General features: G+C 42.9%; 1 protein-coding gene across 3 annotated transcripts; it reads right to left on the reverse strand.

The window, feature by feature from the left end:
* Positions 1-14,411, reverse strand: agfg2 (ArfGAP with FG repeats 2). Of its 3 annotated transcripts, none has more exons than XM_082526294.1 (14): positions 14,020-14,410; positions 13,060-13,153; positions 10,822-10,937; positions 9,825-9,969; positions 9,330-9,450; positions 9,134-9,238; positions 8,682-8,714; positions 7,359-7,619; positions 5,662-5,734; positions 5,475-5,518; positions 5,169-5,261; positions 3,129-3,248; positions 1,200-1,270; positions 1-1,070 (listed from the first exon to the last, which is right to left on the reverse strand). In XM_082526294.1, the coding sequence occupies exons 1-14, from the start codon at positions 14,184-14,186 to the stop codon at positions 1,023-1,025; spliced, it is 1,491 nt and encodes a 496-aa protein (XP_082382420.1). In that variant the 5' UTR covers positions 14,187-14,410; the 3' UTR covers positions 1-1,022. The 3 variants fall into 3 exon arrangements, with proteins under 3 accessions (XP_082382420.1, XP_082382422.1, XP_082382421.1); XM_082526296.1 differs by lacking the exon at positions 14,020-14,410 and adding an exon at positions 13,225-13,631; XM_082526295.1 differs by lacking the exon at positions 8,682-8,714 and having other exon boundaries at positions 14,020-14,411.
* Positions 14,412-18,312: the final 3,901 nt, after the last annotated feature.

Raw genomic sequence — 18,312 nt, forward strand, 5'->3', positions numbered from 1 at the left:
TTTTAAGAAGCAACAAACTGGTTTTATGAACATGAATACTTGTAGTTACAAATACGCTCTTACATGAATCTCTTCTTTTATTTTTGGCAAAATAAGAGAATTAAACTTCATGTCAACCAAAGGGGAAAAAAAGCAGAATAAAGGTTTTGGTCCGGTACATGAAGCGATGAAGATCTTTATACACATTTAAGTTACTCTGACGTTGCTTTTACATTCAGTAGCTCCTTTTTAGCCCTCTAAGCGCATGCAGCCTGAGAGTGGAGAACGTAGCTCATCCTTTGCAAGGAAACCTGACAACAACAAAAACAAAACAAAAAAGAAAAGAAAGAAAAAACAGCAACAATGACGAATGCAAACACGCACCCGCGCTCACACCCCACAGAGACAAGCCCGTCTTATCTTCAGACACCGATTCACATGCATCAGGAGGCTGTTAAGGCTGTTAAAACCATCTGTGGATGCTCGTGATGCAGGGTCAGAGTCTCAGCTGGCTTCTCCGAGACTCAAAAGTTTTAAAGCCGGAGACAGCGCTGACGTACTTACTCACGGGCCGAGGGAAGTTTTTTTATATCTCTCATTCCTTTTTTTTTTACACTTCTAAGCAGGAGATGAAAGCAAATAGCAGCAGCAACACATGTGTGTGTGTAATATAGGTGAGTGCATCTCAGCAAAAAAGAAAAGTCGTAGAGGCGTCGTGACTCCCACAGAGCCCTGAGGTGGCGTCTACTGGCACACAAACACCTTTTGACGTACGTCACGTGGCACAAACACAGCAGGCCGACACTCTTGCACATACAGACAGGGATTTTGTGAACTGCATTCGCGCATTTTTGTTTGTTTTTCTGTTTTTCCTCTCCACAAACACGTAAACAAAGACAGATAGGGGAGGGAGGGCGGCGTGGATGCGCGACCCTCCCCTGAGGGGGGTGGGTGGGGGGTGAAAATACTCCAGAGGCATTGAAATGGCAGCAGCTCCTCCTTCAGTTCCCAGAGAGAGAGGGAAGGGGTGGGGAAACGGGGGGTCAGATGAAAGGATTTTTTGACGTCCCCCGACTGGGGTAAACATTCCCCTGCAAAGACAAGAGAGGCAGGGTGAGAACAGCAGCCCGGCTTACTTAGTATGCCATCGCAATTCACTGAAAACTGGCGAGAACTACCAATTAGCGCCCCCAGAGTGCACTTCGTGGAGGGATACTCACCGTGAAAGGGTTCACCGACATGGGCCGAGGGACTTTGGACTGAAAGTCAGACGTGGGGAAGGAGGCAAAACCTGCAAAACACACACACACACACACAGATATACATGATACAGGAAAATGGTGTGGCATGAAACCAGAAACCTGCAGCTCTAAACTGGGTGGGTCATTTTGGTATTCCTGGACTGCTGCTAGTGGACGCCACAGCGCGTCTCAGGAAAGACGAGCAGTCCCCGCTGCAGTGGGAGCTTTCCATTTGGGCCTCGTTTTAATAACCAACATATGGATCAAAGTATGGTTCCCCCCCCTTCCCCCCCCCAATTTTCACTTGAAGCCTTATATAGCACCAAATCACAACAACAATGCTTTATATCGTAAGGTCCTATATATAATAAGGACAGGTGTCAAACATCAAGCTGTAATTCGTAGATTTTGGCGTGGCCGCATCTGTGATCTGCACTGGTGTAAAGAGAAGCTTGTGCATGCATTTACTATGTTTTCAGCAGGTATGGTGATGTGTGAATGCACACACAGGCAGAGATATGGAAACAGAGTCATGTCTCTTCTAAACTCAATCTAAAAGTCCAGTTAAGTTTCATTTTTATGTGCTGTACGGTAAAGGTAGACACCACCATCCAAAATCTACAAAACTGTGAGATCGTCATGTTCAGGCCTGTGACGCAGGCCCACAGACACACGTGGAAGAACGACAACACGGCTCGCTTTTACATCAGGACATGGTTCGTTGAATCTCTCGCGCTATCAGGAGATATCATGATCAAGCTGCTGTGAGTTGGCTGCGTGATACAACTGTGATCAGAAGGCATTATAACCTTCTTTTCTTTTTGAGGGCTGGTTGCACGTGAGGAAGAGATGTCTTAAAATAAATCACATCAATAATTGTAAATGTCTGGGTCTCTTTTCTCAGTGTGGCCCTTAACTTGATGCTCGCGCTTCAGGAGGTAATAAAGTAATATGGTTTGTATTCACATAAAAACCAACTACCACAGCACCTTATCTTCTTCTACCTCCCATCTCTGTCGTCCCTTGTTAAGCCCACCACCTGCTCATCCTCATCCATGTCATCTCCCAGTACACCCAGCGTCTCTTCGTTTCCTACCCAGCACGACTCTGAGCATCTGTAGCTCAGTTAACTGGGCAGACGAAGTGCTTAAATGGGCAGGGTGGCACCAGGAAGACCACCAAGGGTAAACCGAATATTAGAAGTCATAGATCAGGTGAAGGAGGAACTACAGGACGTCTCTGTGTGGTCTCTGCACTGTGGTCGACCTCACAACTATTACAGCTACTTAGAGTCTAACTGACTTTATAAAGAGGAAAGAGATTGTTTGGCATTTTGACATGACTTTTGATTAAGATAAGATAAGATAAGATAGATAAGATTAAAAGTGTGATTTAAATTTTTTTTAATTATCAATCTCTGATGACTCAATGTGATTTGATGAGTATAAAAAAAAAACTTTTTAAAACTTTTTACATTTTTTGGGGCCCAGGGGGACTAGTATGCAGTGCAGTAATGAAGTTAGGTCTTCCTAATTTGGAAAAAACATTTTATTTTCTACAACTTTAATGTCTCACCTTTTCATTTACACAACTGATGCATAAAAATAAGATATTTTGTTAAATGTCCTTTTAAATTATTAGAAGATATTAGTTTTTAGCAATATAAAACAGATAAGTAGCGAATCCTTAATAGAGCAACAAAATCCAACAAATACATGTTTTTGTTTTGTTTTTACTAAATAATGACCAGACTTTTCATTTTTGGTCTATTTTGAGTTATTAAAAGAAGATTATGTAAATAAAAATATTAATAATAATTAAAAACTTGACTTATAATCCAAGAAAACAAACAAACAAACAAAAAAAAAACATCAAACAGGAGGACAAATAAGAGGCAACGAATCTCACCATTTGCTTCCTGATTGGTGGCTGACTCATGAGGAAATGCATTCTGGGTAGCAGCCGCTGGGAAAGCACCGGACGGAGGAAAAACGGAGGTGGGCGAGGTGACAAACGCACTGGAGTCACCTGGAGAAGCGAAACACCCACACATGCGGCGAAATTAGACACAGATCATTAATCCATGCAGAACACATCTGTCAGCTGCTCTCAGACTGACAGTAAAAGACTGTTTCCCCGTGTCTGTACCTTACACAGAGAGCCTACAGGAAACATAAAGCAGTAATGAGCCCTGCGACCAGTCAAGAGTATAACTGCATACATGAATACATGATACTGTTGAATAATTGAGGTGGAGCCGATGGAAAGCCCAGAGCTGCGAGGGTCTAAAGCTGAAAGGAAACAAACGCCAGGTTGTTTATTTGCATCATGAAACATCACAGCATCGCTGAGCATTCGTTTATCCACGTTGTGGTTAATGCACCAGAGAAGCTTAACTGAGATTTCAGCTCCACGCTGAGCCTTTCCTCTTACATATCTGCCTTTGGTGGGTGAAGTCAGTGACCCGAGTAAAAAGTAACGTTGCTAGCATGAAGCCTCAGTGGCTGTGAAAGCAGGTAGCTGTGTGCGAGCTTGTGTAATCAACCGTTTAGTGTGTACACAACATACACTTCAGTGTAGCAGCTCTACGCGTCGTTTTCACTGCCCTACAGGAAAAGAAATAAAGGCCCAGCTCACGCAGCTGATCTGGAGACTAAATGTTACCCGTTAATGGGCCGAGCAGAGGGAAAACACAGGAGCGTTTTTAACTTTTAAATAAGCACAAAAGGTACATTCAGACTCTGTAAGCAGGAACTAAATGCTTGAAATATGTAACCTATACACAGAGCAGAGGGATCAGTGTTTTATAACGGGCTGTGATTTCCTGTTTTTAAGTTTAGGCATTCACATGTCATTTAAGTCATGTAGAGTCAAGCTAAAAGACAAAAGTTTGAACACAAGTGTAGGTGCGCTGCCTCCTGACAAATCCATAGGACAGCCTGAGAGAGGAAATAAATATATCAGGAAAAATGTGATCGAGGAGAATATCTACAGTTCAAGATGAACACGTCTGCATGCCTAATTTGGCACGGTTGTTGACAGCAGACTGGTTAGCCTGAGTATTTCAGAAACTGCTGATCTACTGCGATCTTCACACACAACCATCTGTAGGGTTTACAGAGAATAGTCTGAAAAAGAGGAACTATCCAGTGAGCAGCCATTCTCAGACTGCTACGAGCTAATAGGAAGGCAACAATAAGTCAAATTACCCAGTCGTTAAAAGGGAGGTATGCAGAAGAGCATCCACTCCAAACTTGAAGCAGATGAGCTACAGCTGCAGAAGACAACACCGCATGTCACTGCTATCGCAACAGAAGACACAATTCCCGTGGGCTCATTAAAATTAGATAACAGAAGATGAGAAAAAATGTTGCCTGGTCTGATGAGTATTGATAACCGCTGCAGATGGCAGAGATGGAGTCAGAATTTGGTATAAATAACATGAAAGCATGAATCAAGCATGCCTTGTATCAATGGCTCAGGCTGCTGGTGGTGTAATGGTGTGCGGGATGTTTTCTTGGCACACTTTTAGTGTTTTAGTACCAACTGAGCATCATTTAAATACCACAGCCAGCCTGATTGTTGTTGCTGACCATGTCCATCCCTTTATGACCACAGTGTACACATCTTCATATAACACATCATGTCACAAAGCTCAAACATTGGTTTCTTAAACATAGCGATGAGTTCACCGCACTCCAATGGCCTCCACATTCAACAGGTGGAACAAGAGATTCACATCATGGATGTGCTGTGCGATGTCATCGAAGAACAAAGAACTAAAGCGGCTCTGAAGGTAAAAAGGGTTTCAACCCTACATATATTTTTTCATGTGGTAATTATTTCTTTGCCTCCACCACAGCGGTGGTTATCTAACCAGCTCAAGCTGCTCTAACATCTTAAAAAGTTGCAGCAGGAAGTTTCAGAAAGAGTGAGCATGGGGCTTACCTCCTGAGGCGTTACTGAAGGGGTTACTGGGGGAGAGGGCGACGGGCTGCTGGGAAGCGGAGCTGGAGCTGGAGCTGAATGGGTTGGGGAAATCTGAGACACACGGGTTGGGGGGAGAGAGACAGGGAGATAATTCAGTGTTCTGCCCGGGGGTTAACGGGTTACATTCCTGCCTATTCAAGGCAACACTGCTCTGATTTTCACAGTCTAATCTGGAGTGCTGGACTGTTTTTGAAGAGGAGGGAACTGAATGTAAATAGTGCAGGTTAACAGCAGCAATCGATGCAGTTCGCACTCGGCACCTACTTGCAAAACTTTGGGAGCTGGAGACGGTATCGACACCAGGGGAGCTGGGGAGAAGTAGAAGAAAAGAGGGGGGGGGGAAGGAGGATCGATCAGAATTTGACCTTTAAACAGCTCCACAAGAAGAAAAGTTAAAAATCTGCCATGTTTAACAAAAGCTGATTTGACAAGGCTGCTTTTTTTCCTCTACCTGGCAGGAGTTGAGCTGGATGAGAGCCTGCTGCCGAAGATGGCGCTGTACTGCGGTGGGCCGCCAGGTGGAGCTGCAAACAAGCATTTCCACAGGCATCACAACACAACCAAACACAACGTCAGGCCCAACATGAGCCCCGGTTTACGAGCTCGAGCAGTGCTATGATCTTGATATGTGAGCAAAAACCTTTAAAACAGTCCAAACTGCTGATCCCGTGCATGCAAGTCATCACAGAACAAAAGAATTACAAACGCCCTGAATAAAATATCATCTTCAAGTGAGCCGAGGCAGAAAATCAATAACCTCCCTACTCTGCCAAGCAGGGGAGGCAGCGATGACGCTGGAAAGCAGCAGAGCTTAGCAGGCCTCTCACACGAATGCTGTGCATTAAAGCAGCCGGCTTAGTTATAACGCAAACACAGCTGATTCCAAAACCTATCAACAAGGTCCTTTGAATCACGCTGTGCACGATCTGGAGCAAACACAATGAGCATAATTCAGCTGCTAAAAGCCTTGGCATTTGGAGTAAGGATGTTATGCAACCAAGCTGAGCTGACCGCGACAATCTGCACACGCGAAGCCCTCAAATCAAACTATCTGTTACACAGTGCTGGAAGATGTGCTCGGGTCTTTATTGAAGCCAGAGTGCTACTGAAGCAATGGGGAAAAAGTAATCAGGTCAAGCTGAAGCAAGGTTTAATTATTCTCTGTTCAGGCAGGGAGTTTAGTCCCTCCTCCTGATTAGTCAGAGAGGTTGTGAGAGGATTAATGAGACTGGAAAAAGAGAAAGTTCTTCAGTTTATAAAATTGGATTCGTTTTCTTGAGTTAATTTTTTTTTTAATCTGTGTTTGACAGGACAGTGAAGATTTTTGAGTGGGGGGCCTGGAGGACCAGCACTTTTTGGTAAAACTCAATCCACAATCAAGTGGAGAGACCGAGTCGAAAATACGAAGCTGATGGTGCAGTTCCTCTAATGGCCACTCGAGGCTCCAAACCCGATTCAATCCATTAAAATCCCCAACTTTGGTACAGAAACCTTTTCAGTTTCTACGGCCAATCCCCCCCCCCACACACACACACACACACTATTACACATGGTGGGAATTTTTGTTTTATCATACCCTGCCCACAAACAAATTAAGGTTACTCGTCATCAAGGGGTGAGGTCACTTTGAGTAAAACCTGGACGTAGGCTAGCCAACTACCTGTCTGCCAGTCTTTAGCTAATTATAGTCACAGTAACTCTCAAACATCTTTGTGGTTTTGGTCCCTTTAGAGCATTTATGATGCAAATACACCTTCCTGTGTAGTCAACTGCACTCACATCCCTTACAGGAAGTGTGTGCAACAGTTTCGGTGAGTCATATTCTAATATTTATTACTTGGTGTCACTTAAGACTAATTTGCACATCCTGTCTCCGTGTGTGAAACGCTTGCTAGTCTCATGTTAGAACTTAACACTCCAGCTTCCTGTCTCTGTATGGTCACCTGTGGTTGCAATAAAACAAGGCAAAGCTAAAGTTAAGATTTAAAAAAGAAAAAACAAGAACAGCTATCGTCGTCTTTTATATACAGTCTATGTGCACACCTTACACAAATACAAAAAGCTGTGAAATAAATGCAACTATGCAAAAGCCTCTGAACTACACTGATACAAAAAGTATTAAAGCTTCGACTGATAAAAACATCGTACCTGTGACCGATGTTGTTTCAGAGAAGACGCTGTCCAGCTGTGACACGGCAGCGTACCTATCCTGGGCACTGCCGCTGCTGACCGGCGGTGTCGTCTGACCTATGCCAACAGGCTGCTGTTGCTGAGGCTGCTGCTGCGGCTGGGACAGAGACTGAGGCAGAGGCTGTGGTTGGGGATGGTTCAGACCTCCAAAGTCCACGCTCAGAGACTTGGGGAAGGCCCTGAAGGGGCCCGTAGCCCCCGAGGCCGACACTGTCCGACCTGAAAGAGAGATCGCAGATTAGTATGTACTAACAGGTAGATGTTTAAAATGTGATTGTTCGAACCTGAAGCATCAAATTCAAATAACATACAATAATTCGCAAGTAACTCTGACATAACACAGCCCATTCACTACATATAGAAGAAAATTATCTCACGCCATGTAAAGATCCTCATGCTATGAGGTGTAGAAATAGCAGCATTAGCTTAGACTGTACTAAATAAAGCACACACACTCATCGTGTTTAGGGATTAAAAAAAAAAAAAAAAAAAAACACCACAGGAAAGCAGCAAGCCAGAAACTTCTTAGATGCAATTGTTAGAAGTTAACAAAGACAGGAAATGACGTTTAACATCAGTGTTTGTAGCAAAATATCAGAGTCTGGATCAGCCAGTTAGCTATGAGCATGGGATCAGAAGTTAAAATCCAACATGGTCTCCATGAAGACACAAACACCAGAGCAGAATGGATCTGATGCAGCTTATCTGCTGGTATCTGCATGTTTTTCCGTCTTTGAGAGCATACCTGAACTCCCTAGCATATTGTTGTGGGTGTTAAATGTGTATGGCACGATTACAGCTGTGCCCTACATAGTTCTGAAGTGCTTCAACGCCAACGTGGTGCGAAATATCAGCGGCCCTCTGCTGACGGGGGCAGCAGCAGCAGCTCCGGCCTAAAAATAGCCCCACTTTAAACTCTGAGGGAGGGAACAGTGTGTGTGTGTGTGTGTGTGTGTGTGTGTGTGTGTGTGTGTGTGTGTGTGTGTGTGTCCTTGACACTCCTAGGCTTCAGATCTGGGCTTTGAAGTGGGAAACCTGAGTGATACTGGCCAGCCACGACTCGCTGGCTAAATGAATACAGAGTGCTGCGTCGCCTCTCCCCTCAGGCCGCTCTGAAACAAACCCCAACTCACATGCATGTGATGCTCGCTAAGCACCGCCGCGCCCCGCAGATTGGCCATCTATTATGAATGATACAGCATCGGAAGAGCTTATTGATTTCAGCATTCACACGAGCGCACACGCACACACTCAAAAGCATCGGCCGGAGATGCATCTTACCTAAAGTGAAGTGGTTTTTGAACGAGCTACTGGCTACGTGGTTGGAGAAGAGAGGGAGAAGACAGAGGAGAAAAGAGGAGGGGAGATAAGGAGAAACAAGTGAGTGCCACTGGCGTCGCATGAATCTGCCACTCGCCGGCTCTGATGAGCGGAGAGCGACATCAGTGAGAATCAGCGAAAATATTCAATGATCTTTACACCGTGAACGATGCACTGCCAAATGTTCTTGCTAGAGGCGTCAGGAATAGAACAGAGAAAGCACAGTGTCTATTTTTTAACCAGGAATCTTTCCTAAGATCACATAAGAGGAGGAACTAGCTTCCCAAATACAGCAAACACTGTGGCACTTTACTACACAGCTGGTAGGAGACACATTAGTAGTAAACTTGTGAAAGCCTTCATAAGTTTACTACTAACAGTGGCACAAAGCATCCAGTGGGCGGAGGGCACACCTGAAGGCCGTGGAAGGGCGGGGAATGAGGGACCGTGGTTCTGACCTCCCAGTGTTGACGACAAAGAGCCTGGTCGCTGTCTTTCTATCCCACACAGGGTGGGATCTTCGTAGGAAAGAAACAAAAGATGCATTAAAAACAATTTTAAAAGAAGAGATAAGCACATGACGATGCCACAAACAAATCTTCCTCTCACCTTTCAGAGGGGGGTCTCTAAAGCTTTGGGAGCGCGACGGCCGAGCCGTGAACGCGTCTGTCCGCATGTCGGCGGGAGAGATGGCGGGGGCTCGATCCCAAGACGGCAGCTGGGACTGAGACTGGAGGATGAGAGATCGAAGGAGACAGAAGAGAAGCAGATGGAGGGTAGAAAGAGAGACACAAAGCCAGAGGAAGTGAGTCTCTTTCATCCTTTCTCAATAATTCATAAGCAGAGGCTTTGAAGCCGAGGCTACCTGGCCCTCCGACTGTCCGAACCATCAGTCTTTGTCTCTGTGCCGCGGCGAATTCAGGTCATTTCTTCACTTTCTATCCTTTTTTCGATACCCTTTGAAAATCTCCTCTACTTTCCCTTCCTCTTTTTATTTATTTATTTAAAACCACACACGTATACCACCCTCGTCTTCTCACTTTCACTCCCCTCACTTTACCTCCACCCGTTTCACAGACAACTACCACACCTTTAGCCTCTTACCAGTGGTCTCGTGGCTCTGGCATTTGGAGGCATGTTATGGGATAGACCCTGGCTCGCTAAGGGACCATGAGAAGGGGGCATAGCCTGAACCCCTGGACTCCAAGGACCCTCCATATCTCTCCGGTTCTTACTTTTGGAAAAATGCCTGCGAAACACAAATGATGCAGTGTAACTAACCAGTCTCATTAGCGACACAATTAAAGCTTGACATCTGGTCATTTATTTGCTAAACAAGAAGATTGAGAGCATTCTCTAAGCTTGAAAATAAGCAGCTATTAGCCTTCAGCTAATTTTTCTGAGCAAATATCTCTTATTCAAACATGGAAAGCCTAACTTTAACACAACCCTAATTAGCTATTGTTTTCATTTTACTTTGTGTTCCCTTTTAACCTCTCAAAATGACTCTTTTTACAGTTACACTTTTAAATATGTTTATTGCACAAGCAGAACAGCCAAATGCTAGCAGCTCTGTAACACAATAAAAACTGAGCTAAATGCTAACGTCAGCATGCTATCATGCTCAAAATAATCATTCTAATTAATTTTCTTTTTATAGCCATTTGCATTTGTACATATGTACAATACTGAAAGGGTTTTTTATTTTTACTCATATTACCCTTTAACAGCAGGAAGTACAGCACTCTGCTAATTAGCAAGTTTGCTACTTTAGTTTGAAATATTAGCATGCTAACATTTGCTGTTTTTAAGCTGCTCTGTTTTAAACAGACTAACATATTTACTCAATAATGGTGCTAATTAAAAAATATTGTAAATAATAAACATTCTTACTGTAAAAGGTTTTATTTTGTTATTTTAAAGGCTTTTAACTATTAACATGCAAACTTGAACATTTGCTGGGCTTTTTTAAACCGAATTTTCTACATAAAAATTGATTTAAAATAAATAAATGAACTGAATAAAAATTAAGATGCTTTTCTCTGCTTCCATCAGTATATATTATAATTTGGTTATATGCAGGCGGAGGCCAAGCTCTCACCATTTTTTCTTCTCATATTTATCTTGAAGGAACTCTTTGAACTTCTGTGAGTCCTTCATGTCGGAGCAGCCGTCATTCTTTGGGTCAAACACGCACAGCCACGTCCTTCTGCCCACCTGAAGACACACATTTCCAAGAAGTCACATTAAAACCACGCTGCTTGGGACTGATCCATCAAAAACAAAAAGAGGGTTAGTGAGTTTCCGATTCCCTGAGTAGAAAATGAGAGCAATCCCTGGTTTTTGTTTGACATTTATTCTCAGAGAGTCTCTCAGATATACACACAGATTTTCTCATCAGTGACTCATCTCCGGTGCAAGAGTGCAGCAAATATTACTGGCAGCGAATCATGACTGACCGGATCACTCTTCAGAGGATGATGAGAAAGGAAAAGCTGGACGATGTACACCTATGCTTCTCTGCACATTACACTTGACTCACAGACCCCGGCCAACAACAAGCTAATAAAAACTGATAAGCACTTGTGCTGATAGCCTCAAACTCTTTACCACTTACTGGTATATGCTCAGCAGAGAGAGCTGCCTGAACCAGTGGCTCCTGAAGTGGATGCTGTGAGGGGGGGGGGGGGGGGGGGGGGGGCTTATGCAATCCAATCACATTTCAGCACCAAAATGAGGTTTAATTAACTTGGTAATTAAGTTTTCAAACTACAGAAATAAACAATAATTACCATAATAATCTAAGTTGAAGTAATTGTAGCTCAACCAGCTGGACTGATTGGTATTATATTAATATGGAAGTTGGAAAATATATCAAAACTTCATTTTGATGACGTGAGGGTTTTATTTCTTTTTATATCGAATTTCTAGGTTTTTCTGGACCAAGACGAACCGATTTGAAGCCTTCATTTAAACTCTAGAAGATAATGTCAGGCTTTGTTAAATAATAAGTAATAAGAGATATCACTCAGTACTGACAAAAATAGCTAAGCTGCATAAAATGAATCCTAAAATAGCCTGCTGATCTGCACCACTGGTCAATTTTCCAGGCTTCTACAAAGAAAACAGAGCGATATCATTAATACTTCCAGTATTTCAATAAAATGCACTGCTGCTAATGATGCGCTATTCCCAGAATTGTTACACGAGAGTAGAAACATTTAAAAATTTAAAAGGATTTCAAGAGCTGGACAAGGTATTTGTCCAGCTCTTGAATCACAAAGTTAAAATCATAAAGTTATTAAAAAAAAAGAAAAAAGAATGTTTAGTTCCAACACACTCAGGTCAGATAAAGGGGGAAGTGCTTTTTATATGTTATTATAAAAAGGCTGTACAGGTACGGCCCACTTTTGGATCTAACTGTAGCCCAAACACTCAAATAAGTTCAACACTCTTGGCATAAACAAACACTGAGTAAACGGCAAGTTCACCTCTGTACCATCCTCTGCCTCAGCTCCAACTGTTATCAGTTACAATCCTGCAAACGGCCGCTTTTTAACGTAGCTGCGGGTCCCGACGGACGTGCAGAAAACAGCATTTTCTTATGACGCACCACGGATATGAAGCACTTTCCAGAAACATATAATTTCAAGTATTCTCATATTAATTGTTTAGTTTATTTAAAAAAAAACAAAAAACATCACACAGAACGTTTGGTAAGAGACACGGTTGTTTTTCTTTGCATTTACATAAATATTTGGATGTTTTATTTGGCTGGGTCTCTGTTGTGAGAGGGTTCTGATGTCACCAAACCCTGCTAGTTAAATAAAGGTAAATGAAGGAAGAGATTTTGATAGGGTGCTTTTGTTTGACTTTTGGTTAAAATGGGGTCTGTTCAGAGTTTAAACCCTGGTTTTAAAAAAACACACACACACAGAAAGGAAATAGATCGTGGTTTTGTGGGACATAAAGTGCCCCATCCTTTTGTTTCTTGGCACAGTATGAGGTTGGCACTAGTATTCTCCCCCCCCCTCCTCCTCGTCCAAAAAAAAAAAAAAAAAAAAAAAAAAGGCACTGCCACAAAGACTGGTTGGACTGGTAGTCTCAAGGGGCGTTTCACATTCCATATCAGAACCACAAACAGACAGTTTTAACCTTGAATTTGGACCAAAGAAGAGGGAAAAAAAGGAAATGGTAGCTGATGTCCTCGGACGACTCCGCAGTGTCAACAACAGGAAGAAATCACATTCAGCTGCACGTCTTTCTTTTTTTTTTCCTCGAAGTTTTCTAAAGTGAAGCAAACACGATGCATCGGGCCCCCAGCTGGGACTTCACTCACCTCATTGCCATGGTTTTGGAGGAATTCTACTTCCTGTTGGGAGAAAGTTGTCATGGAGATGGACTTGACTCTGTGGGGAGGGTTGAGGCCTCTCCTGGGACACAGAGGAGAGATGGATGAGTCAAATAAAGGAGAGAAATGGGAAGATTTGCAGTCAGCCCTCACCTCTAAAGACAGCACAAAGGGGATGGAGCAGGTGGGAAAGGAAATATATCTGACACGTGACCGTGAATCAAAGGACAGATTTGTTGTGGAGAAGACAACATACACACACACACACACATACACGCACACAATCGTGACAGAGAGAGACACATGTCTTCCAGAAGCTCCTATTTTCTTCATGCTGGGGACATAAAGTGGGACACTGTTGTACATGTGCAAGATTGCGCAATGACGCACACTGAGTGCCGGAACCGTCTTCCTGAAGAGGAGTGCCCGGGACTAGGCTGAACATGCAAAACAAAGTGTGACAGCACACAGGCGCACACACACTCTCTCTCTCTCACTCACTCACACACGCCCACATTGAAAAGGAGCCTAGAGAAAGAGAGAGAGAAGAGAGAGAGAGGTGGTGTCAAACCTGCACCATGACGAAATGAAACGTAACTCAGAGCTGGAAAATGACCAGCTAGCGGTCTGTCGGTTATCAAGCTGTTGGGAGACACGCACGAGAGAAAGAGAGGGAGAGAGACAGAGAGAGGTAGACACTGCGTAAATTAATGTGTGCACACATCCTCGGCTGTTGCATAGCACCAACAACCCCTGTTAACGTCAGGAGAGGGGAACCAAATGATACACATTTGTCCGTGGCTGGGTGGTGCACGGCGTAATCTAAGGCCTGGTACTTTTACTCTATCAGTATCTGGCTGCCCCTCACACTGATGCTAAATGTGCAGTAAATAAACCCGCCACACACCCCTCCCCACCCCCGGATGGGGCGGCGGGGTTTGCACTCACAGCATTCCGGAGCACGACGTGCAGACGAAGCTGCCCACGGTGATGTCGGTGTAAGTCACCCCGGGCTGGTTGCACTCGAAGCAGTGTTTGTTTACTCCAGACTGGGCCAGCTCCCGGACCTTGCGGGCGCAGATCTCTTGGTTGTCCCGGTGCTTACGGTTCGACATTTTTTTTTTAAATTATTCTGGTCGCCGCCTGTCACGCAGGCTTCCCCCCCTCCCCGGTTAACACTCCGCGGTCCTCCTCCCGGATCCCCTCCGTTTACTCCAAGGAGCACCTCACGCCCGCATTATGGAAACGCTTTTATGCGGCTTCACCCCAAACGCAAGGCTGCACGGACTAAAGGCGCGTCAAGCCCTGAGCGACCCACCTGCAGCATAGCGGAAGCAGCTCGGGTTACCTTTCAAAATAAAAGCGATTGACAAGGGACTCTCGAGAGCGACTGTGACATTTTTACTTTTTGGTTGCCTGTTTCTTTAAAAAAAAAATCGTTCCAGCATAACCACTTGGTTATCTCATCAACTGTTTTGTAGGTCAAGGTATTTTCCAGTTATTCTGTGGGTCACAGTGAATCAGCTGTATTACTCTTAGTCTGCCATAAAGACGCTGAGAAATAAAAATCATTAAAATGTCATAAGGATCGTGTGATATATTCAAAGTTTCCTTTCAAGCCTGATCTTACTTTTAAAGGTAACACCTGTTTATTGGTTTGGAAAATAGCAGCTGGGTCATTCCTTATGAAATCAGTCAAATATGAAAAAAGTGACTCAGAGCAGATCTTTCATATGCTATAAATGGTTTTACACACATGGTAATGTTTTCCTGAGAACCGGGGGGGAAAGTATGTTTCAGTTTATCTTATTTTGTCCGCTACAGAGAACCTAATGAATAGGCTCGATCTCAGGAGGATATGACCTACTTTCTATGGTTTCTCCAGCGAATCAACAGAAAATAAAACATCCAGCATATCAATCATGGCTTCTGTTAGTGTACAGGGATTAAATTGGTACAGATTTACTATTGAGACTATGATATATCCCATATCATACTAATTCTGTCTCACTTGGAGATGGGTTAAAGTAGATTTGCAGTTTTTAACAGAGCTTAAAAGTGCCAAATGTTGACCCACCCCATGTATGAAGACCTGTAATTAGAGAACATTACAGAAAATCATGTGATGCATCAATATGATCATCTGTATTTACACCTTGGCAATGAACTATCCACATTGGCCTAAATGCTTTGTGTAGCTATGAGAAGGGCCTGGCAAAAAAATAGATAATTAAACATTACTACAATTTCTACAACTTGGTGGCGACTGCAGTTTTGCCTTTTATTTAAGTTGGTTATATCTTATTTGTGTTTTATCAACTAATATACACATACATTTTTACTTTATTATAAATAGCCACTATAGAATAAAGCCCTCCAACAAAGAGTGTGCTCCTAGCACGCTTTCTTTTCAGGAGTCTCGTTTCGTGCTTTACTTTGAAAATCCTGCCGGATGTGACCCTGTTTATTCTGACTGGTTTGGCTCTTGGAGAGATGCTGAGGGGATCTCCTGTCAAAGACAAACAAGAACCTGTCGAGTCGCCAAGTTTACTTCGCACAAAACGGTTTTATTTCTCCTTCCGAAGCGACCGTCTGTCGCTACGTGCCGTCTGTGCCGCGCTATCAGTGTGCGCTATTTACGCACACGCCCCCCTTTACTGGCGCAGGACTTGCACTTTGCTTCTGCTGCCCGCTCTGGAAGGGGGGCAGGATGTTTTTAAGGGCTTAGATACGTTAAGTTGAGAAGCTAAAATTACTATTTAATCCTTTATAGTTGTCAGTTGTGTAAAACACATGCGGTTTTCTGTCCCCGTCTTTATACGTTTCACACACACACACACACACACACACACACACACACACACACACACACACACACATATATATATATATATATATATATATATATATACATCTTTGGCATGGGAATTTTGGTGAAGGCCCTACTTTGAAACGTTAAGGCTGGTACACTTCTGAAATCACTTCACTGTTTATTTTGATGAAGCAACTTGGCAACAGCATACCTAACTACGCCCTTTCCGTGTCGCCTGAGAAAATACATGTGAGAATCACATCATTTCCCACTGAAACAGGAACAGTCTGGACACCGAAGGCGTCACTCTGCTGTGATCTTCCGACACCCAGATTTTTAGGGAATAAGGGGAAAAGAACAGTGACGTGAAAGCAAAGGAAGAAAGAAAAACATCAGTACAGTTATGTTGTTGTCTGATGAGATAGGCGAGCCTGCAATGATTGTTTCTGATCAGCAGGGGGAGCCACACACAGGATCGGATAGATAAATAGAGTATTTTTGTGCATTTCGACACGGTGGTATGATGGAGGTAGACAGAAGAGTCCTCTGAGCCACTGTAATTACACCTCCACGCAAAGTAGTCCACCACAGGCTTTATACTGTCTGACTACAAACCTGACTACACAAGTTTGTGGGAATGATAACGAAGCCAAGATTGGTTATTTAATGTTGGCCAATAGTTTGTTGTGCTGGTTTGTGAAATGTATGGAAGCCCAACTCTGCTGGGACAAAAATGTAAAAAGTTATACTTTTTATGTTTTTGCATTGTAACTTGAACGTGTTAGATAATAAGCGATGATGATTTACTCTTTATTTTCTACTATCATTCTAACATAGAAAGCCTCAGTCAGCTGTACAGTACTTACTCGTGTTTTTTTGAGTTAGCCATTCTTTTGAAGTACTATCGAGGTCTTTAGTGAGTAGGTTGCATGTTTTTTTTTTTTATTTAAGCAGGGATTGTACAAGTCCGATAACGTCCACTTGGGTACCAGTGAGGTAAAGCTCATCATCAGATGGTCCTGTGTACATCCACATACCTGCCTGATTTTTGGGATTGTGCAGACTTATCCAAGGAGAATTTACATGACAATGTAGCAACTGTCCCTGCAACCAGGCGGCAGACTTCATAAAGTATAACAGGAACAGTCATTAGTTGTCTAACTGTCCACAGCTGAGTATAATCGAGTCTTTAGTTGCCTCCTTTTGACCCAGGAAGTCACGGATTTTCTTTGTATTTCATGATGTTGAGCTGAAATACTAACAATTTTCACCTTGGAAGTCTGACATTTCACATATTTTAACTTCTGTTTTTACTTTTATCATGCTAATTGCATTGTATTTAGATTTTTGTTGCTGTAATCTTTATATTCTATCATTTTCTGAATGATATCTCAATTTTTATTTTGTATCTTAACAGTTTTTCCACCTTTTCTGGGTTGCACTGTTTTGCACTGTATGTCATATGTTGTATGACAACTGAGAGACAAGTGTACTGTATGCCTGAGCAGAGTCAGCCAGAGGTATCACTGGGTCCTAAGCAGAATTTGATTTTGGACATTTTGGTTATTTAAGGTTTTGTCCTCCACAGTTCATTTCACATGAATTATTTAGTGTTATATTCAGTTGTTATTATGTGCTGACTTTTTTCTCACTCCTCTTGCTCTTGTTCTTCTTTCTTTTTTCATTCCCAGAAGGTTAACGCCTCGTTTTTGTTGAGTGCTGTTCATTGTTGTCATTAGGCTTGTTTAAACAGAATCAAACTATTTGCCACTTATCACTCGGCTATACTCAGTTATAGCTGGCGATGGCGGAGTAGTCATTCCTGTTATACTTCTTTGAAGTTCAGGCACATGTGTAGTGCATTGTAATGTAAAATCTCTGCTGACAAGTGCACGTGCTGTGACTACGCTCACCTCGTCTGTCATTGCAAACTTTGTACATTGACTCTGCTGTAGTTTGAAGTTTGTCAGCACATGAGCAACCCCTGCAATAAGGGCACCAGGTTAGCAGCTAACCTGGTGCCCTTATTCTTATAATGATATTTCTCCTGCTTCCCTATGAATAATGAATCTCTCTGTTTGATTTGGATCTGTCACTAGGGTGAAACAATATTCCTAGCAAAACGTTATCAGTTTTATTTTTGGCCTTACATCAGTGTTGTGGTATAGCAACTAGTGGACTACATTTCTAACCTAATATTTCCTGTAGTTACACACTATTGGCTGTGGGCAAAGGGTAAAAAAGAAAGGCACTTTGGATTTATGTAGAAAATGTGCGCACATTTTTAAAAATAGTTTTATTAAAGCCATTTAGACACATTAAAAATCAAAACAACGCCACATATTTAAACACAGAATGTCAAACCTCTTGTTCTTCCATTCGTGGAATCACTTTTCCATTGCTATTAATAGGTTCATTATTTTCTTGAC

This window comes from Aulonocara stuartgranti (genome assembly GCF_965226115.1).
Source record: "Aulonocara stuartgranti genome assembly, chromosome: 3".
Taxonomy (NCBI): domain Eukaryota; kingdom Metazoa; phylum Chordata; class Actinopteri; order Cichliformes; family Cichlidae; genus Aulonocara; species Aulonocara stuartgranti.